This window comes from Rana temporaria, chromosome 1 (assembly GCF_905171775.1).
Source record: "Rana temporaria chromosome 1, aRanTem1.1, whole genome shotgun sequence".
Lineage (NCBI taxonomy): Eukaryota > Metazoa > Chordata > Amphibia > Anura > Ranidae > Rana > Rana temporaria.
The window spans coordinates 274,856,603-274,880,615 of NC_053489.1; the positions used below are offsets into that span (position 1 = coordinate 274,856,603).

The 24,013-nt window shown below is 40.9% G+C and overlaps 1 protein-coding gene across 4 annotated transcripts in view; it reads left to right on the plus strand.

Annotated features, from left to right (window-relative positions):
* Window positions 1-214: 214 nt before the first annotated feature.
* TLE1 (TLE family member 1, transcriptional corepressor) overlaps window positions 215-24,013 on the plus strand; it is a 79,044-nt gene continuing 55,245 nt past the window's right edge. Inside the window, exons 1-4 of one of the 4 annotated variants that reach the window (XM_040355674.1) lie at window positions 215-850; window positions 4,011-4,111; window positions 10,434-10,497; window positions 12,140-12,184. In XM_040355674.1, the coding sequence (XP_040211608.1) occupies window positions 827-850; window positions 4,011-4,111; window positions 10,434-10,497; window positions 12,140-12,184 (234 nt within the window). In that variant the 5' untranslated portion in view covers window positions 215-826. Of the gene's footprint in view, window positions 851-2,537; window positions 2,903-4,010; window positions 4,112-10,433; window positions 10,498-12,139; window positions 12,185-24,013 lie in introns of those variants that run through there. The other 3 variants (XM_040355681.1, XM_040355658.1, XM_040355666.1) reach the window with 3 other exon arrangements.

Below are 24,013 nucleotides of genomic sequence, written 5' to 3' on the forward strand. Positions count from 1 at the left end.
AGGCAGCTACTTCTCCATCTCGCCGCCCATCCCACTCATTCTGGCAGTTGGTCCCGCCTCCTTCTCCCCCCATTGGCTCGCAGCAGCCCGAATGGAAGGCGTCCACAGAAACGACATGGGGAATGCCGCGATTGGTGACAGCGGACCTATACGTCACGACCCCACGTTGGGCTAGCGGCGCCGCGATTGGAGGAGACGCGGCATTGCCTTCGCATGGGCTTGGGCGGGGCCGGCTTCTGGTTAGCTGGAGGAGTGTGAAACCGCGTGTTAATGTAACCAGTTGTGGAAAAGTGAGGGCGGCCCGAGTCGGTGGTGTGTCCCGTGTGTGTACGGAGAGAGCGGCGGAGGACACCGAGAGGCCTGGACGGAGGAGAGGAAAGGAGCGGAGCTTGTTCGCCCGGTGACTGAGAGAAGAAGAAGTTTGGTGCGGCGGCGGGCTTTGTCCGGGCCGTCACTTTGTTCCCAGGAAGGTGGGGGAGGAGCGGGCGGAGCCGTCACAAGTGAGGGGCTCTTATTGTTGTTTGGAGGAGCGTTTCCCATGTGGATGGAGAAGTGGTGGGGCCGTATTCTCTCCACCCGTGTGTACATGTGTCCCCTGAGACACTGCTGAGGAGCCCCATCTGCCGGGGGATCACCGGCATCGTCCGCCTTTGGGATTTATATCATCCGAAAGTTGTCCGGGAAAGTTTGCTGGGAATATCGGTGATCGGAGATTACAGACAAAGGGATGCTGGGCGGCTCTGCCTAGGCTCATCACATCGCTGTCCCACCGACACACCCGCCGAGAATTGAGCTGATAAGGGCCAAAGCTGCGGCTGGGAGAGCCATGTTTCCCCAGAGCAGACACCCGGTGAGTTCCTTGGATCTGGATGGCCTCATCTACTTACATCATCTAAATGGTTACCGGCATGTCACAAGGGCGCTGGCCCTTTAAAATCTGCTACTTCCTGTTTATGGGGTGACAACCGGATCCTGGTTCTGCCCTTTGCGTTGTCACCCGCTACCAGTGCTGACACGTTTTTGTTGTGGAGCTGGTGCAAGGATGTGCATGAAGACAGGAAGTGGAGGTTGTCAGATGCACATAGAAATCTGGATCAAAAAGTGTTGTTTTTTTTAATATTGGACTATAAAAAAAGGGTTTTGGCTAATGAGCGTTCTGATTTGGGTTGAAGATGCTGGAAAGTCTGAGCTTGTATTGACTGCACCTTAAGGCCTCGTGCACATGGGAGTGTCTGAAAGAGCCCCTCTGGACCCCAGAGCTGGCAGCAAAATGTGGATTAAAAAACGCATTAAAAGCCACATTCTGCAGGCCAGAATATTTATATAATACATTAACGTGCATTTACTCTATGCATCTAGCGTTTAGGCACATGTAGCATATGTTCTATTAAAGAACGTGCCTTTGGTGTGTTTATTTTTCTGCCTCTAATATGCCAGTAAATGTCTATGGGGGGTGATTTTTTTTATATAAGCCCAAAGAGTGCAAAATCTGGTGCAGCTGTGCATATAATCCAATCAGCTTTGAGCTTTTAGCCCTGGTTCACATTGAAGCGATTTGACATGTCAATTCGGCGGCTATAGCTGGCGATGGCCCCCGTCCGAATCAGTGTGATTCCCAAAGTAGTTTATGTACTTTTGGCGACTTTGGGCTGCGATTTCAATAGACATCTGTGCAGCAACCCGCACAGATGTCTCTGAAATCGCCCCCAAAGTCGGACTGACATCGTGCAAGTTTTCCTGAACTCGCGCGATTTTGTTCCCGCTGTCAGTGTGGACCTAGGCTTATCGTCGAAGCTTAATTTAGAAGCTGATTGGCTGCCACGCTGCACCAGACTTTATGCGCTCCAGTTTTACTAACTCAACGCCTGTGTCCGTTAAGGATGAGCTCCGGCGTGTTCGCATAGAACACGTGCAGAGCCCGCCAGGAAGTCGGCACCCGCGCTGCGCTAATCACAGCCAGGGAGACATTGTCCGATACTCGGCTGCAGAGATCGGGAAACGTCTGCCTGGCTGTGATTAGCGCAGCGCGGGCGCCGACTTCCTGACGGGCTCTGCACGTGTTCTATGCAAACACGCCGGAGCTCATCCTTAGTGTCCATGCGCACATAGGGAGAGATTTACTAAAAGTGGTGCATTGAGAATCTGGTGCAGCTCTGCATGGTAGCCAATCGGCTTCTAACTTTAGCTTGTTCAATTAAGCTTTGACAATAAAAGCTTGAAGCCGATTGGATTCTATGCACAACTGCACCAGTTTTTTTTTTAGTAAAAGGCGTTGACTTACTAAAACGGAAGCTTGCAAAATCTGGTGCAGCTCTGCTTAGAAACCAATCAGCTTTCAGGTTTTATTGTCAAAGCTTAACAGAAGCAAGCGGACTACCATGCACCAGATTTTGCTCTCTTCAGTATTAGTAAATCAACCCCATAGGCTAGTATAATGGCTCTTTTACTGATTGAACACAAAAAAAAACCCAACGCTTAGTGCCTGTATAAGCTCTGTGTACACAAGGCCATAGCAGAATTCTATAGTGGACTTGGCTTATGATGTTTTGGGTGCAGGGGCTGCTTGTCTTCTGTGGTTTGTCTCATCTAATCACATGTTAATGGTTCTTTGTCTTTATTTTGGGTTCTCGGACTATCTAACGTGGTGTTGAAAGAAAGCATGGCGGTTTGTTTGCTTGTGAACAGTTTTTTTTTTTATTTTTTATTCTCCCTTCCAGCCAGTGGTTTAACATAAATCTCATGCCCACATGTCTGCCATCTGTTCTGCTCTCCAAGTTGTTGGGAGGAGGAAGCTGGGAAAGCCTTATTATGTATGCCACATACCACCCACCAATTTCCCTCCTCGTTCTTCAAGGGGTCTGACATGCTCTCGGTCTTTATTGCACGTTCTTTAATTTTAGAGGTGATGGTTTTACAGTGTTTTTGTGTGGGGTTGTTTTTTTTTTTTTCCATGCGGTTGCCAGTTTAGATGTCACTTCCTGGTTTTAGTTCAAATAAGCCGATGTGAAATGAGATGGATAGGCCATATGTCTGCTTGGTGATCAGTCCGTTGCTTGTCTGCTGACCTCTATGGCTGCGTGGCGTCTTTAGGCTGCAGCAGTTTTGTTGCCTGTGATTATAGTTTAATAGTAACATTATTTGGCCATCAATTGGCAGAGAGATTTGAGATTTCAAAATGGCACAGCTAAAGAAGCTGTAGATTTGTCGCTTTATAATTTGGTTTTGTTTTTTTTGCCAAGTGTACCATTATTGCACTGCTGTTCTTCACACTTCAGTAATGATGTTTAAATGGATGAAGTATGAAAGATGCAAAATGTGTCTGGCTGCATCAAATAGCCTTAACATTGACCCTTTGCTTTAAAATCTAGCTGTAATGGATCCAATTAGTCACACACTGTAAGCATTTCTACTTATGATTCAATGCTTCAGCCAGGATTTGTAATTTTAAAGAGGAAAGGTTTACTTTGTCATCTAAATGCGGCCTGTGTGTGCTTTGTTACCCTATGCAAGGATGCAAAGATAATGGGCCTTGTCATAAAGTCTTATTTACCCTTGGCCCAGTTAGCCACTTCTAGAAGTCAGACTTGTCACACAAGATTAATATAATTGCCGGTTTATTGAGTCATTAGGTGTGTATGTGTGCAGCTATATTTATCCGTGCAGGTGAGGCCTGCTGTCTGTACTGATGTTTTGGTTGCTATGTATATTTTTTTGGGCTGATTAGTAGAGTTTTTAACAATGCGTTACACCTATTCCTCCTCCAGTCAAACGCAGAACAATACTGGCTGTGTCTCTTCTGGATGTATTAATTCTGGAGTTGGATGAGTTAATCTGCATTGTGCTTTGCTTGGCAAGTCAAATGGAAACATTTCTTGGTGGCTTCTATGAAACTGTTGTGGGAAGACTGCAGGGTATTATGTCTGCTCTGCCTCAAGTATCATTCAAGTGGAAGTTGTGTTTTTTTATTTTATTTTTATATTTAATTTCATTCCTATCTTTTGGTCCTCTAGACGCCACACCAGGCCGCAAGCCAGCAATTTAAATTTACCATCCCTGAGTCCTTAGACCGAATTAAGGAGGAATTCCAGTTTCTTCAAGCTCAGTATCACAGGTGAGCATTTTTTTTCAGAGAAATATCTAAATCAATTTTTGTTTTGTATATTAAAACATAAATAAATAGGTGATGTGATCAAGATGAGGTAGCAGCCCTTCAAAATCTCAAGGTGTAAATTGCATTGACTGGAAAAGTGTAAACTTGTATAATCTTTGGCTAAAAGAAAAGTGAACTTTTTTTATTTTGGGTCTTGTAGAGGTTTTTTGGTATGCTGTGACAGAAGCTTTGGATTTTATGGTTTTAAAGCTAGAGTGCAAATATTGGTATTCTTTGCTTCAAACAGTCTTCCTTGTGATTGTGTACACATACTTAGAGCTGGTATGCTGAGCTTCATGTCTGTTAATAGATCATTAGATTATTTATTCAATGCTCTACTCTGGACAGGTTGATAGCTAAGGGCATACTATATCCTTAGGAGCTGTTTTACGAAGGCATCCAATCAAGTTATCCTTTTTATAACAAGGAGTTTGGTTGCTGTGGGTAAAAAACTTCAGTTTTTTTATATAGTTGATTTCTCTGATAAGTTTTTCCGTGTACCATAAATGAGTTAAGTTAAATGCATTATGCGTTTTTTAGTTGGATGTTTTTTTTTTTTTTTTGTGGTGTTTTTTTCCCATCCTTCACATTTATTGCCAGCAGGTGGTGTTGCACTCCCCTCTCCATACTGTTCTTTCCAGAATGGTTTGTCCCATTCAAACCAACTTCTCTTTTTTTTTTTTCTCTGTGTATTTATTCCCAACCTTCCTGAGAACTGTCAATATTTGCTCTTCATTTTGTAACAAAATCTTGAGTTGAAAACACCAGATGAGTCAAAGCTGTTTGCCTTCAGGAACCTGCTTTGCAGTAATAAGGCTTTGTTTAAATAGTAAATTAGTTACTGTTTGTTAAACATCCTGATACACAGGCAGTGTAAAAAGATTGAAGCTGTAGGAGGTTCAGTAAACTAAAGTTAATACATACTCCCATTTAGGCAGGTAACCCATCTCCCCTCCGTTTCCTACTTTACGCATACATGACAAGTCATTTAGGGCTCGTTCACACCAGCCCCACTTGGGCTCCATTGCTCGGTTTTTCCCAAAGCATTGACAAGGCAAACTTGTCCTTATGTCCTAATTCTTTAGTTCACATCAATGCGCTACATTGCTGTGTGCTGAAAAAGTAGGTGCATTTTTTAAGCGGAGCAATGAAAACGCTTCACAACGATGTTACTCACGGAGTTGGTGGTTTTTAAACCTCTTGTCAATAAAAAAAAAAGTGATTTTTTAAACCTCAGCCATCTAAACAAAGCATATTCTTTTATAGTGTGGTTTTTGTTCCCCCTAAAACCAGCCAATTTATTAAATCTGACAGTTATAAACTCTGCACATTTACCCAATAAAGTTTAAAAAAAAAAAAAACATAAAATAAATGTGGTGCATTGCAGCACACCTTAAAGGGTTTGTAAAGGTACCTATTCCCCCCCCCCTAAATAGCTTCCTTTACCTTAGTTTAGTCCTTCACTTCCCTCATCCTTCGATTTTTGCTTTTAAATGTCCTTATTTCTTCTGAGAAATCCTCACTTCCTGTTCTTCTGTCTAACTACACACCGTAATGCAAGGCTTTCTCCCTGGTGTGGAGAAAGCCTCTTGAGGGGGCGAGCAGGAGTGTCAGGACGCCCACCTCCTTTCTCTATCTGCAAAGTAGTGTCCTGACACTCCTGCTCGCCCCCTCAAGAGGCTTTCTCCACACCAGGGAGAAAGCCTTGCATTACTATGTGGAGTTACAGACAGAAGAACAGGAAGTGAGGATTTCTCAGAAGAAATAAGGACATTTAAAAGCAAAATGGAAGGATGAGGTAAGTGAAGGAGGACTGCACTAAGGTAAAGGAAGCTATTTAGGGATTTTTTTTTTTTTTTTTTTTTTTTACCTTTACACCCCTTTAACCACTTAAGGACCAGCCCATGTACATATACGTCCACAATATGGCACGTACAGGCACATGGGCGTATAGGTACGTCCTCGCCTATTAGCGGGTGGGGGGTCCGATCGGGACCCCCCCCGCTACATGCGGAGGTCGGGTCCGCTCGGGGAGCGATCCGGGACCACGGCGCGGCTATTTGTTTATAGCCGCTCCGTCGCGATCGCTCCCCGGAGCTGAAGAACGAGGAGAGCCGTGTGTAAACACGGCTTCCCCGTCCTTCACTATGGCGGCGCATCGATCGCGTCATTCCCTTTATAGGGAAGACACGATCGATGACGTCATTCCTACAGCCACACCCCCAAACAGTTGTAAACACATACTAGGTGCACCCTAACTCCTACAGCGCCACCTGTGGTTAACTCCCAAACTGCAACTGTCATTTTCACAATAAAGAATGCAATTTAAATGCATTTTTTGCTGTGAAAATGACAATGGTCCCAAAAATGTGTCAAAATTGTCCGAAGTGTCCGCCATAATGTCGCAGTCACGAAAAAAATTGCTGATCGCCGCCATTAGTAGTAAAAAAAAAATAAAAAATAAAAATGCAATAAAACTATCCCCTATTTTGTAAACACTATAAATTTTGCGCAAACCAATCGATAAACGCTTATTGCGATTTTTTTAACTAAAAATAGGTAGAAGAATACGTATCGGCCTAAACTGAGGAAAAAAAATGTTTTTATATATGTTTTTGGGGGATATTTATTACAGCAAAAAGTAAAAAATATTGCTTTTTTTTCAAAATTGTCGCTCTATTTTTGTTTATAGCGCAAAAACTAAAAACCGCAGATGTGATCAAATACCACCAAAAGAAAGCTCTATTTGTGGGGAAAAAAGGACGCCAATTTTGTTTGGGAGCCACGTCGCACGACCGCGCAATTGTCTGTTAAAGCGACGCAGTCCCGAACTGTAAAAACACCTTTGGTCTTTAGGCTGCATATTGGTCCGGGGCTTAAGTGGTTAAAGGTGGAACATCACTCTCCCAATCCACATTGACTATTATTTAATAGCTCGCATCAGTAAATGGTTAGGCATGTGTATCCTATTTACTTGTTTTTATTCTTCTTCTCTTCTTTTTTTTTTTTTTTTTTTTTTTTTTTACATTTCTTAAGTTACTTCCTGGTTTTTAGGCCTAGGCAAATTCAGGAAAGGTGGGAAGTTTTCTCAGCTAAGGGCAGATAGATTCCTAGAAGTAAATGCTACATTAATCATTTGCTTTAACTCAAGATAGCCACAGCCAAAAATGCTAAGGGGGCGTTTTTTCAAAGTGATGTCTCAACAAATAAAGCATAGAGATATGGATGGGGGATTGTGCTTTGCATATTACAAACAAATAGTGGTATTGGTTTGTGGTGCTCGGATGCAGGAAAGATCTGCTTTAGGCTGCATTCACACCTTAGCGCAGCGTTTTGTACCGCAATTTGCCGCGGCAAAACACGTTTTTAACCGCGTTTTTTTTAACAGGTCATTGGCTGCTATGCCGAACGCCGAAGCCACCTGAATACCCGCGACAAAAAAGGGTCCGGGACTTGTTTGAGCTTCACGCGATCCGGGTTTCGGCGTGGAGATGTGAACCATCTCCATAGAGATTGTTATTTCTCCCCTCCAGCGTATCTGAGCGTCGCGCTTCAGGCGCTTTGTCGCTCAGGTGTGAATGGAGCCTTAATGCTTGCCTGCTGGTGTGAATGAGCCCCTAGAGTTGGCAGCAGAGTTTTAAATGTTTGAATACCTCCCTGCCTTATGACCTGAGTATTTTTGTAGAGATTGTCTGCCTTCATTTTAATACTTTTTTAGGATACAGATCAATTTTTTTGGTTAGCGTGATTTTGTAGTTGCTAAATGGTGGCATTAAAACTGCATGTCGCTTGAGTGGGAATTAATAGGGCCAGGATTACAGACTAGCTAAAAGGTAGGTGTGGATTTGTCTGAGTCTTGGTCTGTGCTCTTGACCAATATGTGGTTTTGTTTTTTTGCCCTATTTACAACATTTCTTTTAAAGTGTAGATTTCTGTTGGTTATACATTATGAGATCTTACTATTTCAAGAAAGCTGTAAATGACTCAGTACTTGCATATTTTTACAGTGGAATGATTAAAATTCCCACCTAAAGTGAATTAAAGGTGCACATGTCATTAGATTTCATTATTCTGAATGAGAATGTTGAATCTAAGAACACTGCATGCTGTTAAGCCTCAGAAGCATAGAACACGTGGTCTCTGGCTACCAAACACATTACTGTTTGGTGCCAGTCAGCAATGAGATACAAGGATCAAAAAAGGCTGCCTCCATGTACATGGATAACTACAGATGCATTGGAACAGTGCTTTGTACATTAACACTTGTTGACAGTACAGTGTATCTTAAACGGGCCATTTCCCCCTTTATGTTGTGAAAAACAATTGTGTAAACAGTGTATTTATAGATGCCACTAATAAGTTCACCTTTCCTTTTAATTTTACAAAAAAATAAAATTATTGCAGGTTTCGAAGTTGACAGTACATAACAGAGCCTATTGGGCATACCCAGGCTCAATTGCATAGCAGAAAAAAAAACAGAAGTTCAACTTTCTAAACATTGTTGGTCCCATGTTTTGGGTGTAAGGCCCCTTTCACACTGATTAACTAATTGGGTCCACCTGAAAAACTGATCAGACCATCCATGCTCTCTATGGAACTGTGGATGTCAACAGAAATGACACCCGCCAACATCCGATCCTATCTCCTAAAATCAAATGGATGGGGATCTGTTCCCCCATCTGTCTGGTGAATCGGGTGACAGTTGGTAGTCTTTTCATCCAACAGCCCATAAGAGGACAGCAGGCTGTGTCCGTGTTCACTCTGCATCAGCGGAGCAGACACAGACCTGTTATCTGTTTGCTCAGCGGAGAGATCCTCTGCTGAGCAGATGGATCTGCTGGCATTTTCAACCATTGTGAAAGGGTCCTAGCCTGTTAAGCAACCTCTCCCTGTCTTTAGCCCCCCCCCCCCCCCCCCAACACAACCATGATGGGCTCTACCCAAATGTGTGTAATTTTTTTTTTTTTTTTTTTTGGTTCCGGAGTTTTTTGAATGGATGAATGAACTACAACTGCCATCTTCCATTGCGGCAGATAGTTCTATATGAACTTCAAGTGCGCTGGTGAGCGCTTTCATAGTTCATTCACTTTTCTGCTCTCCAGGAACTGTCTTCCCATACAGGAGGTACGAGTTGACGGCTTTAAGGAGAGTCTGGAGAAGCATGACATTGCACTTGTGATCTGCTGATTGTGGGTGTACTGTTCTGCAGACTCTAAAAAAAAATACATGCACATTTTCTTCTGTGGGGATGTCACAGTAATTGAGAGGAAATTTTGTCCAAAGTGAGAATTCCCCTATGACGTTTTCTTTTGATGCATTTTGCGCTTTGCGTTTTTTAAATTTTGGCCAGTTTGTTGGGTGAATTAAAAATGCAAATCGCGGTAAAGTCACAACAAAAAGTGCAAGTCCCTAACCCTTTCCAAAAAATGCAGTGGCTGAAAAAACATGGATGTGAACATGTCCCGTATGAAGCCACGTTAAATGGACTGTAGTGCGTTACTGCACAAAGCATTAAATGTGTAGGTGTGAACCGCCGGCCCTAGACCTTTGTCACAGAAATATGTCCCTGTTGGAATATTTCCCTCTTGTTTTGGTGACCACTGTAAAATCTTTGACATCCCAGTGCTTTTGTTTCTCCTCAATGGAAACTTGACGGGTTTCAACCATTCTATCTAAAACTAGAAAGTTTTGGCTTTACATTTAATAATGTAAAAAGGAGTAATTGTTCCTTTTTGCAGGCAGCCTATTCCTTTTTTTTTATTTACTAGCATGTTTTATCAGCATAAAAAGCATAACAAAACCCAAAAACATAAATGAAAAATTGCATATTGAGATGACAGCTGCATTAGTGGTATGTAGTGTGCGGGTAAAAGTACAGAAAATACTTGTTGATCTTGCCAGAAATTGTGTCCTTATCACTTGTGTGTGCTAACCTGGAAACATAATGCTGTGTCCTTATCACCCAAACAATGTTATCCTGTTTGTGTATCCTATTTCCATTATCGCCCATGTTATAGAAACGAAAAATGTTTAACTTTTCGCCTGGGTGGCAACCATGGCTCCATCCATAGATAAAATAAAGATGAAAATAAATGACCTAAAAAAAAAAAAATAAAATCTAATTACCACATCTAAGGATTGGTAGGCTGCCATGTGCTAAATGTATGTTTGTATTTTTATATATGCTTTAGGAGAAAAATCTGGGAGAAATGTAATCCTTTCAGGCACCTCAGGTCTTGTATATGAGTAAATAAAAACTGTTTTTCTTTCTTTTTATTTTCAGTCTTAAGTTGGAATGTGAAAAACTGGCAAGTGATAAGACAGAAATGCAAAGGCACTATGTTATGGTATGTACTATATATCTTTTATGTACACCCCCTTCTTTATTGTATGGTAGGTACTTTTTTTGTGTACTCACACTTTGTGCTCATAAGTTTGTATATCCCAGCAGTATTTGACTGGCCATTTTTCTGAGAATATGAATAACACAAAAACATTTTTCACTCATGGTTAGTGTTTGGCTGAAGCCATTTTTTAATGAAATGTAAAATAATGGCAACAGAAGTTACCCAAATCACCCCCATCAAAAGTTTACATACCCTGGTAATTTTGGCCTGATAACAGGCACACAAGTTGACACAAAGGGTTTGAATGGCTATTAAAGGTAACCATCCTCACGTGTGTGTGTGTGTGTGTGTGTGTGTATGTATAAAAGGTCAATGAGTTTCTGGACTCCTGACAGACCCTCGCATCTTTCATCCAGTGCTGCAGTGACGATTCTGAGTCATGGGGAATGCAAAAGATCTTAGGGAAAAAGTAGTTAAACTGTATAAAACAGGAAAAAGATATAAAAAGATCCAAGAGCATGCCAAACTCTAATGAAGAAGTGGAAAATGAGGGGTTCTGTTGAAATGAAACCACGGTCAGGTAGACAAACTATAATTTCAGCCACAACTGCCAGGAAAATTGTTTGGGATGCAAAGAAAAACCCACAGATAACTTCAGGTGAAATTCAGGACTTTCTCTGAAAACATGTGGTGTGGATGTTTCAAGATGCACGTTAAGAAAGTTGTGCTACATGGTCGAGTCTCCAGAAGAAAGCCATTACTACGCAAATGGCACAAAGTATCCCACTTACAATACGCCAAACGGCACAGAGACAAGCCTCAAACCTTCTGGAACAAAGTCATTTGGAGTGATGAGACCAAAATTAAGCTTTTTGGCCGCAAACAAACACTACATTTGGAGAGAAGTCAAGGCCTATGATGGAAGGGTAAGGAGGTAGATCGCTGATGTTTTGGGATGCGTGAGCTACAAAGCACAGAAAATTTGCTCAAAATTGATGACTAGATGAATGCAGAATGTTATCAAAAAATTACTGGAGGAACATTTGCATTCATCAGCCAGGAAGCTGCACATGGGACGTACTTGGACATGACAATGATCCAAAACACAAGGCCAAGTCGGCCTGTCATTGGCTACAGCAGAATAAAGTGAAGGTTCTGGAGTGGCCATCTCAGTCTCCTGACCTCAATATCATTGAGCCCCTCTGGGGAGATCTTAAACGTGCAGTTCATGCAAGACAGCCCAAGAATTTCCAGGAGCTGGAGGCTTTTTGCCAAGAGGAATGGGCAGCTTTATCATAGATAAGGAGCCTCATCCACAAATGCCACAAGAGACATCAACTGTCATTGATGTTAGTGTTTGTAAATCCTATGCATTAAGGTTAGAAAAGCTTTTGATCAGGGTCATTTGGGTAGCTTCTGTTGCCATTATGATTTTAAAGAGTAAACACAGTTGATAAGAAATGGCTTCAGCCAAACACTAACCATGAGTGAAAACTGTTTTTCATTCATATTCTCTGAAGTAAATAAATTCTGCCAGGGTATGTAAACGTATGAGATGGATATATCTATATATGATCTAGATTAGTATGGATAGATTATTTTAGCTGGAAAGTAAATCCCTTTTTTGTTTTTTCTCTTGCAGTATTATGAGATGTCTTATGGCCTAAATATTGAGATGCATAAACAAGTAAGTTGAACAGTATTGATAAACGTCAATGGTATCTTATATACAGTAATTTTTTGTGATGTTTTCCTCCAAAGCTTTGCAATGAGTTTCTAAAACAAATTTATTTAAGGGCATGTACACATTGCGGTAAGGTGAATGGCACCCCAGTGCTTCTCTTAAAGGAATGTGTTTCTCTGCTAAGCAAACCACATCTATTTGTTTACATTTCATCTCATTTATTGCAAATAGGCTAATACAGCCCCTAAATCCATGAAATCTCATGCTCTGTGTCCTGAATAAGTCCTAAAGCTTTGAAAAGTTGTCATTTCTTTCTGGCATGGATATTTTACATACAGCAGGTGTATAACCTGACTTTGGGGGACTGCTATTGCAAACTCCACAGCTGGGGGAATAATTTTTCATAGTACAATGCTAGCACTTCAATTATTTTCTTTACTTTCAATCTCTACTTAGGATTTTTCAGCGTCAAAATATATTCACTAACCCTGGGCGCTGCATGATTCTCCCTAATTCCATGTTAGGACTTTTTCCCTTCCATTTCTTGCATATGTCAATTGTGCACTGTGCTGCATCATATATGATGCGAGTCTAAGCATTTACCACAGTTGCTCACATCTTTGCCCAATTGGTCAGCAGTTTCCTCCTGCAGGAGCCATTTATTTTCCTATATTATATATTTTTTTATTGATATTTCTATACTGTGAACATTTTATTGTACTTTTACTTCAACCCCTGCCATCAAGCAGTTTACAATCAAAGCTTGCTAGCTTAAATGCCTACATATACCTTCTAGGGCCAATTGCCCCACTAAACATGTCTTTTGAGAGTGTGAGGAAACCCACATAAGCAAAAAACATGCAAGCTCCCATGCAGATGGTCCTTGACCTGCAGCTTGTGCATTACTCCTCTGTGCCAGGTCTTTCTAGCCAAGTGAGATTAAGGCACCGTTGATTTGTATGGTGTTTAGCTTTAATTTGACCATTTAAACTATCTCTTGTCTGTGAGGTACCTAATGGCTCTTAAGTAGAAATCTTAATTACAGGGATTAAAAACTTTGTTTTTCTCCCTCTCCTGTGTATCATCTAAAAATAAATGGTTGCCAAAGTGTCTGCAAATGCGTTGTGTATACTCCTAACCACTGCTGTATTTTTTTCCTGTAAATTAAGATTTCTCGAATAAATGACATCACAATCTGTGCCTGAAATGTTTTTTTCCACACGCAAGGGGAATTGGATAAGAACTTTCGGCATGTTGTACAGCACAGAATTTTCCTTGAGCAACTGTCAGTTATTACCATAGCTGTCAATCAACTTGTGTGAGCAGGTCATGACAGTACTGTTTATACTCGTCCCCAGAAGGAGGCATGACATGATGCATGCTCCTTTTAAGTAGGGGGGAAATGTGACCTGCATCAGTTACCTAAGTAAATGGTGGTGCCTGGTCACATTCACGGGTCGAGAGCATAAAAGGAATGGGTGGCTGCACACTGAGGTAGGGATGAATTTCTTTATTGTAAAATCCGTAACTTGAATGACACCACAGGACAGGCAAACGGGTACAGGTAGACTTGGTTCAGACAGCCACGCTGCGCTTATTCATTGCCAAAATTACCATTACAGGTCGAGAGCGAACGGGCAGGGATAGAGAACTAGTTGGGATGTTAAAAAGGGTGTGAAAATTATAAATACAAGTTTGGTGTTTTTGCAGAGGCGAGGCAAGTACCTTTTAAGAATAGGCTTATAATTCTGGCTGGAGTTGGGCTTTAGGACACTACAATCAGACTTTGGTGGTTTCTGAGTGGTCGCATTGCATTATATTTGTTTACCGCCCTCTAGAGCAGTGTTTGCCAATCTTGCTTTTTTTTTTTTTTTTTTGTTCCTTACACGCAAGATATCTAACCTTTTTAAAAGAAGGGATTTATTCTTCCAAAACAATTGCATCTTCGCACATTGGAACTGAAAAGTAATCCAATGTTTCTCTTCTCCCTCCATCCCTCAGCTAATGTGACCCCCGTACTGAGGGGTTGGGGCAAACAAGAATGCTGTGCTGTAAAGACTCCAGGCTCTCTCCTACCTGGCTGATGTTGGTAAGGCAATCTCGGCCCCGTGTTATACGCCGTATTTATCGACGTATAACACGTGCCCCAATTTAAGAGAAGTTTTAAGGGAAAAATAACTTTAAAAAAAATAAAATAAACCACTTTGAAGCAAAATAATGGTCAGTGTCCCTCTGCAGCCTGTGTGTCCCTCTGCAGCCGTCCTCTCCTGTTCACTCGGCATCTGCAGTCAAATACAGTCCTGCCTCCACCTTCGGCATTCGACCAGCTACTGTGATTGACAGAACACTGGTCCAATGCCGGTGGTGCAGGCAGGACTGTGTGTGTGTGACGTCAGAGCCGAGTAAACAGGAGATTACAGCTCTGTGAATTCTGGCGGCACTCCTTTCCCCTCCGAGTCTGAGGTGCACTATTGGTGTATAACACACACCCGTGATTTTTCCCCCTATTTTCAGGGGGAAAGTGTGCGTTATATGCCGATTTAAATATGGTATATAACTTTTTGTAATGCAACAAACGCTGCAAAGCAAATCGGCACATTTGTACTGTAATACCAGTCTTGCTTTTTTATGCTCTTTATGTGATGTAGTTATACGTTAAAGTTAAACCATCATGTTTTAGTATACCTGTGATGGTCTCCATTTGTTCTTCAGCTACCTGATTAGTGTTGAGCAGCTGACTCTGCTGTGTCCAGTTTAGCATGCTGTCACCTTGAAAAGAACAAATAGGTCATTGGTTGTTCTAACTCTAGGTGTGAACCTTGGTTTTTGTTCCCATAAAATTCTCACTTATGACCATGATAATGGGGAATAAAAAGAGTATTGAACTGGAACAAGGCACTAAGGGCCTCATAAGAGAAGAGCAGCTAAATGATTGTTCAACCCAGAGGACCCTCAATTGAGCTCATATTGTCTGCCAAAGAAAGCATTAATGGCAGGGTGTAAGTATTCAGCAGATATGCTGACGCTCACTTTTTCATCGAGATGATGGCACAATAAGTCTTTAAGAAATCGATTTGCCTCTTAAAAAAGATTATCATTAGATGAAGTTGCACAGTTGGACACATTTCAAAGTGCAACAATACACTTCGAGCTTGATGTATATGTGCTATTCCGTCTAAAATTCTTGTTTCATTAAATTAAAGAGCATGGCTGACCGACCAGGGCGCTGCAGAGAAATTGATTAGTTCAGGCTTCAGGCCTCTAGTATATTCAAAGACCTTTAGCAAGCAATTGAGTTAGAAGCTGAATTTCTATGGGGATATTCTTAGCTTTATGTGTGCAGTAGAATGGGCATTAACATTCGCTTGCCTGCTGGAGATGTTTTTGTGAAAGGCACTTTGTGTATTGCAGGAGATCACATGGGTCATTGGAGAAATCACCAGTGGTCTTGAGCAGTTTGCTTTTCATCTGTGTCCACTTACGAATCGCTAGTATGAATACATCATACATCCATTTAAATGTCCTGCAAAATCTTTCTTTGAAATGCACCATTTGTGTGTTAATTCCAGATTTTAGTACACCTCCCCCTTTATTTGAAATCTCTTAAGCCAAATCTGCCGTTGGCAATGAATGTTTTTTTTATTTAATTTTTTTGCAAAAACCTGGAAGTTTTCATTTTTTTTTTTTTTTTTTTTACTATTCTAAAGAGACATTTTGTAGCTAGTAATCATAATTCTTATTAAAAACTGGTGACGTGCAGACCCCAGGGTGCAGGCAGGCTCAAATTGATGCATTTTGCTGACTGATCACCAGCATGGCCTAAGTGCTCATTATGTTGTAGAGAGGGCCTTTGGAGCGCTCATTACGTTTGACAGGAATTCTCTCTAGGGGGAACTGGGCATTAGCTAGACTCCTGACAGGCTGAAATTATTCCTGCTTTATGGCTTATAACCAAATGGTAGCAAGGAATCATCTGGGGACAGAAAAATGTCATTTCTGACAACATCTTTGTTACTGAGAAATAGGAGGCGGGGGTGGGGGAATTCCACAGAGGCAGCGTTAATGTTCTCTTGGCCTGTCTGCTATGTGTATGATGCCACACATACAGTTTGTGAAACCCGTTGCGGCACTGTCATCTGATTTTTATGGTTTGAAGTGTATGTACAAGGTAAGGAGGGGGGGGCTGGCTCTGTTTGTTTTCTTATCCCCTCAAGCTGCTTCTCATTTTAAAACTTTGTTTTTGTTGTGCAAAATTTGATGCAAGGCTTTTTATTGGTTTGCAGGTGTATACATTCCAGTGCTGTGTGTGTGTGTGTGTGTGTGTATATAAATCGGCTATTTGAGACCTAGAACTTCTTTCTGCATTCGTTGGCTTTCCTCATCCTATTTACTTTCTTGTTCATAATCTTGGTTGCCAAATTATTTGGGGGCATTACTTTTGAACATAATTTGATATTACAAGCTATTGTATACAATTTGGTGTAGCATTGTTGTGACTGCGTGCGATGTTTTATGAATGATTCTTTTTGAGCAGGGCCTTCTGATTCCTCCTGTATTGAATGGTATGAGGTGTATCAGAAAACCAAATTACTTTTCATTGGCCTTCAAATTCACCACCTTTATGTATGCAACATACATAAAGCGTCTGGGAACTGTCACCAAAGGTCTCTTTAGGAATCGATTGCAGAACCGCTGTTGCACATTCTTGGATTGCTGCCATGTCTGCAAAACGTGCGCTCTACATGCAGGTGACTCTCTTTGGGTTGCGGGGAAGACGTTGAATGCCATATCATTGATTGCTGCTAGGATTCTGCATTGAACTGGTAGCACCAGGTCTCATTCCCTATAACGATGGTTGGCAGAAAGGGATGCATCCTGGTCACACGTGGTAATGACCTCTCCAGCGGTTTCCATCTGTTTTTTGCTTTCTGTTCATCTGTTGGCTTGTGTGGCACAAACGGGGAACAGATCTTCTGCTTACCCAAATCTTTGCGGATGATGGTGCACGCCATGTTCTTGCTAATGTCCTATTCCTCCACTGTCAGTTGCCGGTCTTGTGTCACATTCGCTCGGTCATGGCTCATCCTCAGTCATTTTCTTCCCATCACAAAAACATTTGAACCAGTCATGTAAAACTTTTCTGCTCGCGGCTTCCGTCCTGTACACTTGCACCAACATTCCTTGCATCTCTATCGCCAGTTTGCCAAATTTGTAGCAGAACTTTATGTTCACTTGTTGATCTATTGCACTGTGACCCTATCTCTTACATTGACTAGGTGGGTGGCATTCTTTCCTGCTTGCATACCAGCAGCTTCTTATTCCAGTTGATTATCCAGTGGGAGCATGACCACTTCATCGGTTGAGTGTAATGGAAATAGTTCCTCACGTGAAAGGCACTTAACAGGTTCACTTGACTGTCTTATATGCATCTGACACGGGAGATTCCTTCTCACAAAGGGGTCGGTTTATGAAGACTGGAGAGAGAGAGAGCGTGAATGTGGTGCAGCTCTGCACAGAAACCAGTCAGTGTGTGGCATTTTTATTTTTTTTTTTTTTTCCCCTCGTCAAAGCTTTATTGAACAAGCTCATTTGGCTACCATGCAGAACTGCACCAGATTTTGCACTTTCCAGTTTTAGTAGATCAACCCCGAAGTGTATCCAGCTGCAAAACTCAAATGCTGGTTTTTGTACCTGACATTGATTCACTCATCCTTCACAGGTCAGAAACATAACATTTATGTGCTTTTAGTCACACTTGTGGAAGTGAAGTCTTCTGCAGCTTTTCAAATAAAAGTTTGAGCATGTTGAGATTAGTATTTTTCCAGCTACAAGCACTTGCAGAGTGCTTCACTTTTATGCAAGCCCTTTCAAATGTTCAAACCCGTCAGTAATGGGAACACTAACCTAATAATTCTATACACTACAATGTTGTGAAGAACTGGGGTGTGTTTTCCAGTGCTCTTGGATTAGTTAAGCTACTGTTATCCACCCTGATGGTCTATCCCCATCAGTGTGTATGCTTATTGGGAGGGTGAGAATGAGTGTGTTTTTTTTTTCTGAAGAAGAATTAAGCTGGGAGCTATACACTAGCTGGCTAATTAATCTTCTGACGGCCATGTTGGGGAGCCAGCAACCATGTAGCTTGATCTCCTCCCATTTTGGAGCTGGTTTGTGGAATTTGTAAAGTCTTTCCGGAACTGACTTCACATACTCATTTGAGCAAGATTTTGGGACTGTCGCTACAAATTTTGCGTACCTTAATATTTTAATAAGCATTACTCCATTGAGCAGCACAGGATTTTGTATGAGTCGTATAGAGACTGAGGTCTGGTTGGAGAACATCATGGAAGATATTATACTAACCTTCAAGGTAGCTACCTGTTTTGAGATGTTTTAGATGGGCTTCCTTTTTATTATGAGAAGTGAAAAGGTTTACTATTAAATGGAGACACAAAATAGAAATGCATTAGGTGGTATGCCTTTGGGATTTGCAGAAAACTGATTGAAGAATGCAAGTGAATTGCCAATACTGCTTGTTAGGCAGTTTGCAAGGGCAGTGCTTGTTATGGATTTTTGAATGAGAGCAAAGGGGCCATTTCTTTTATTTGCTGGATCATTTGTCTGAAAGGAAATTAAACACTGAAAACAATGTTCTTACTACAAGTGCAGGGATATAGATTCTTATTTCAGGATGTATATGTACTGTATGTGTGTTCAAAGAAGCTACAGTGATGTCTGATATTGGGTATATGCAGGTATGGAAGAATTATTGTAGAATGCAAAGGCTGGCAGTTCCAATGCAGGAGCCAGCAGAGTGTTTTTTTTTTTGTGTGTGTGTGTGTGTTTTTTTTTTTTTTGGCTGCCTTGTTCTTGAAGTAAACTAAAGGCAAACCTTTTATTAAAGACAATCGTTGCTAAGCTGGTGTCGCAGTAAAGAGTTTAGTTTTACGCTTCTTAACATGTAATTTACGACTGCTTTTGAGAATCTTCACTTTGGACCCTGAACTAGTTTTTATCATGCAGGCTGATGTTCTGTAAATCTGTAGTTAGTTGGCATCTAGGAGCTCCTGTATTGTGTTTTTAAAAATGGGTGATGGTAATATGTAAAGATAAGTTGGGGTTTACTCTGAACTCGCACTTGCTTTGTTTCTTCAAAGAGCTGCAGGCTGGGTAATTTCTGCCCCCTCAGTGCGCCTCAGTGCGCTTCTTTGATTACGTGAGCTGCAGGTTGGGTATGACCTGGCTCACAGCTCATTGGAGTAAAATGTTGGAAAAATTGGGCTAGTGATGAGTTGGGAGGATTCCCAGCTACATAAGCCATATTGTAATTGTTAAAAATTGCCTTCCCCTGACCTAATTTTAATTGTGTATGATGTCACTGTAAGGCCTCATGCACACTGGATGTTAGAAAAATGCCAGTAGCGTTGGCTGTAGCTGTAGAATTCTTTTTCTATTTTTATTTTTTTTTTTTTTTTTTTTTAGCTTTTATTATAGCATTTTTACAGCTGGAAATCTCTTAATACCCACTAATTTTGTGTGTGTGTTTGTCCCCCAGGCAGAAAACCACAGTTCCAATTGCATATTATTGGTCTATAAATTCCCACAGCCCCCTCCCCCGCCATTTTATTTTATATTTTCCATTCAAGTTTTCCACCTTTCGGACTAGGCGTAACCTAAAACATGATCAGTCTGCAGACCTGCTCCCTCAAAATTACACCCCCCCTGCCAAAATGCCCCCCCCCCTTTACAAAATCCAGGAACATTCCCCCACCCAGCTCCTGACACGTTGGAATTGTGTGCAGCAGTGCATGGGTTTTTACCTACACGGCTGTGTCCTATGTTCAGGTTTATTTTTATTTTTTTTCATGGCAGAGGGACTGTAGTTTCCAATGGAGCACAAGTATCGTGACATTACCAAATGTTTGGCTCATTGGTCCTTTTTATCAGCTCTGTAACCAAGTCATTCCTTTTGCTGATCATGGTTGCAATGACTGGTCTGTGTGATATTTCAATAAAGTAAAAAAATAAATACGTGTACAGTGCATTGCGCTGAGATCCTGCTGGACCATAGAGCACAAACTGCTGCGTCTTGACATAACTGATGTGAACTAGCCCTCAAATGAAGAGAATGCACATTTTTGCTTTTTGCATTGTGGGGACGTTTTTTATATCTTCTACTTTAAAAAAAATTAAAAATCTTTTTAAACTTGCTAATGACATTTTACTAAAGGATTTGAGAATGTTGACAAAATGTGTAAACATTTACTTCAGTCACTATGATGAAACTGGATAATTTGAAGTGAACATTTTAAAGTCCTTTTTGGAAAGTATGTAATGGCAGTTGGTATTACTTCAGAAATAGTCATGCTCCTCAGGCCAAAGCTTTCTTGGAAAGCCGCAATACACGAGTTTGGATATTTTCCATTGTTTTGGGTGTTGAATTTTGTCCACTTATAGCAAACAAGTATATTTAATTTTTTTTTTTGGTGCTTACTGTGCCTAAATTATGACGTGTGTGTGTGTGTGTGTGTGTGTGTGTGTGTGTTGTTTCTGTTTAAACTACTCCTTGTGCTAGCAGTGTTTTTTTTCACCTACAGTACTTGAAAGTTGTTGGAAACAAAATAACTCTTGAATGTCAGACAAGACTGTGATCCATCAAACTATGGTTGAGAGTTCTGACATACTAAAGATGTATAAGAGCAAAAGCTCTTGACAAGGGAATTCTACATGCCAATTGGCTTTATGTCAGCAACATTTACAGCTGTGTGTAAACTGGACAGTTATTTACCATGTCCGCTCAAAAACTGCTGGGAGCTATTTTATTCTTTTTTATTTTTTTTTGTGTATTCAGAAATTAGGATTAGAGGAGTGAAACATACAGAGACAACATTTTTATAGTAGGATCCAGTCCAAGCATTGCTAAGCGAGTGCAACAACAAACATTTTTCTGGCTCGGCACCAACGTCTGTTATGAAGAGTATTCTCAGTCATGCAGCATTTGAATGCTACATATGTTCAGATTGTTGTATAAAACTGTAAGTTGGGATGTTTATAATGGCTGCCAGTGAATGCTGTAAGCAATACAGGCAGCTTTGTTGGATTATTTCAGACATGGATACACAATTTCTTGGGCTGCCAGTCTAGTGGTCCAATGAGTAGTACTTGTACTGACATGCCCCCGTTGCACAGCCATTCATGGGAAAGCTCAGTGTCCTGCTTCCTCTCCCCCAGCTCTTTTGCAGATGAAAACAGGGAATGTGGCGAAATATAATTGTGTGTGTTTTTTGCCTTTGATTTCTATTTTAAAGAAACAGGTGGGAGTGTTGAGGCAGTTGCTGAAGCTATACACATTCACACCCAATTTGTTGTAATGGACTATCTCTGTACTGATAAACAACGTAGTTCTTTTGAAAAAAAAAGCTATTTTATTGCATGTAAAATGACATACAAAGTTCATTAAAATATCAAACGAACAAATACTATGAGTTTTCCCAAAAGGTATCTGTTGATGATGTAGTGTATATATTGGTCTTTCCTCAACTAGTTTTGTGGTGTGTGTGTGTGTGTGTGTGTGTATATGTGTGTGTGTGTGTGTGTGTGTGTGTGTGTGTGTGTATATATATATATATATATATATATATATATATATATATATATATATATATATATAAATTACACATTACACACACTCCTCAGGAAGAGTTGTCTATAAAATGATAGCATAAGACCCAAAATGAGGGCCGTACAATTCAACCACTTTAAAAGTGATAGTACAGCCAAGGTTATAATAGAAAGATGTGCTCACCCAACAGCGGTACCAAGCCGTTCAAAAAAGGTTCCACCCGCGGCAGAGAAAAGGGGCATTATGCGTAACACATTCTAGATGAAAGGAGTGATATTGATAAAAAAAAACAGTTCATTCCAAGAGGGGGAGGGGAAGGAAGAAAAAAAGGGGGGGAGGGAATGGGGGGAAAAGGAAGGTGGGAGGAAGAAAAGGGATGAAAAAAATACAAATGAATAGGAAGGGGGGACCCGAAAGGAGAAACTTTTAGTTGGGTGGTTTTACAAGGTGATTGTTTACAATCACTTTAAGGCTCCATGTACACTGGGTTAGAAAGCGCTGCTTCTACAGGAGTTTTGTGTTTTGCCCATAGAAGCAGCTTGATATTATCCTATCTGGCCATGCATATTTAGAATGATTTTTGAAGCCTACTTTAAGCTCGGCGTGCAGAGGCAGAACCCCACCCCCCCTTTTTTTTTTTTTTTTTTTTATAGCCCAGTTTTAAGTCTTGTACAAAGTTCCGTATGTACCTTGCCTGTTGAGAGTTCCTTGTATGTAAAGTGACATTACACTGCATCGGTCTGTCAGATGATAATTTTAACACTCTACTGCCATGTTGTCTCACCCCAATAGAGATGTCTGTGCAGATGTGTCTGAATACAATTATATCAAAGCATTCCAGGTATCTGCATCCTGCCAAGGCCAGTTCTCAAATAGCTTGTAGTGATGAGCCGTTAACGTGCTCATCTAATCGGATGCTTGGAATGCGCTCACTTATCCACTCTGTGCTTTGAAGAAATTAATTGGGCTGCTCATTCAATTGGGTATGAGGAGCACAGTAAGTTGATTTTTTAAACGTCATTTGATATTTATCAGAAATCTATAACTATTTGTTGGCATGGTTGTAGGTGCTGTAGCTACTTTGTGGCATTGCTTTACGGTACCCTTTTAAAGAAGCATTTCTTATTCCCAAATGAATTTAAAAACCAACCTCTACATTTTGTCATATCCTGTTTAATATGGCATTAGAGAGCAGATGAATGTGGCTACTTTCTTAAGCTCTTTACTCTGGAGACCTTTAAATTTGATTGGCTGCTGCAATTCTAGCAGAATCATTTGATTTGAGAGCAATAGAAAGATAAGATATCCAATTACCCAAATGATTTGCAGGGTTAGCCAACGTTGTCATGGAGACGCGAGTTGGAACAAATTAAATTTTGAGCAATAAAATAATTTTAAAGCTCATTTGGGATCAGTGAAATTTTGGCTGTGGCCTATACCTGAATTGATTCCTAGCTTGACATGCTGTTCGACATTGATATACTGCAGGGACTCTGATTTCTAAATCCATCAGATTGCGCACCCCCCCCCCCCCCCCTTACATAGTGCTTCACAAGTTCAGTATTGCATCTTGTGTGTGTGTGTGTGTGTGTGTGTGTATAGATAGATAGATAGATAGATAGATAGATACACACATACACACACACACACATACATACCATTATCAGACTGCCTTTTGAAACGGAAAGTAAACCCTGTATTGCTGTTTGTGTGGTTTCTCCTTAACCAATCAATTAATGGATTCCTGGTTTACATAATGAGTGCCAAGCATTTAAGAAGAGCGGCATGGATTTAAAAAGGAAGAATGCTCAGCACTGAGAGCATTTCCCCCTTCCCATGTGTCTGCTGTTAGACAGATGGAGATGAAAATTGCTCTGAGGTCAATAAGCCATTTGCAGCGTTCTCACTGCCTTCGATTTTTCCCTCATCCGCCACACAGATTATCTCAAATGATTCAGTAATGACAAAAAGTGCAACATTGACCTTTATTCCTTTGTGGTTTACAATGTTGCTTGGTATAAATGGCAGGAAGTCCATTTTTCTGTCTAGAAGGACTTTTGAGTTATTGAGCCAGGCCTTTTAACCCCATTCCAGTAACACAAGCCTGCTGTGTGCAAGTTTTACTAGTAAGTTTATGTACTTTGCTGTTTTGTGAATTTTTAAATTGTTAATTTTTGTACAAGCAATCATTTTAATTTTATTAGGTCAGT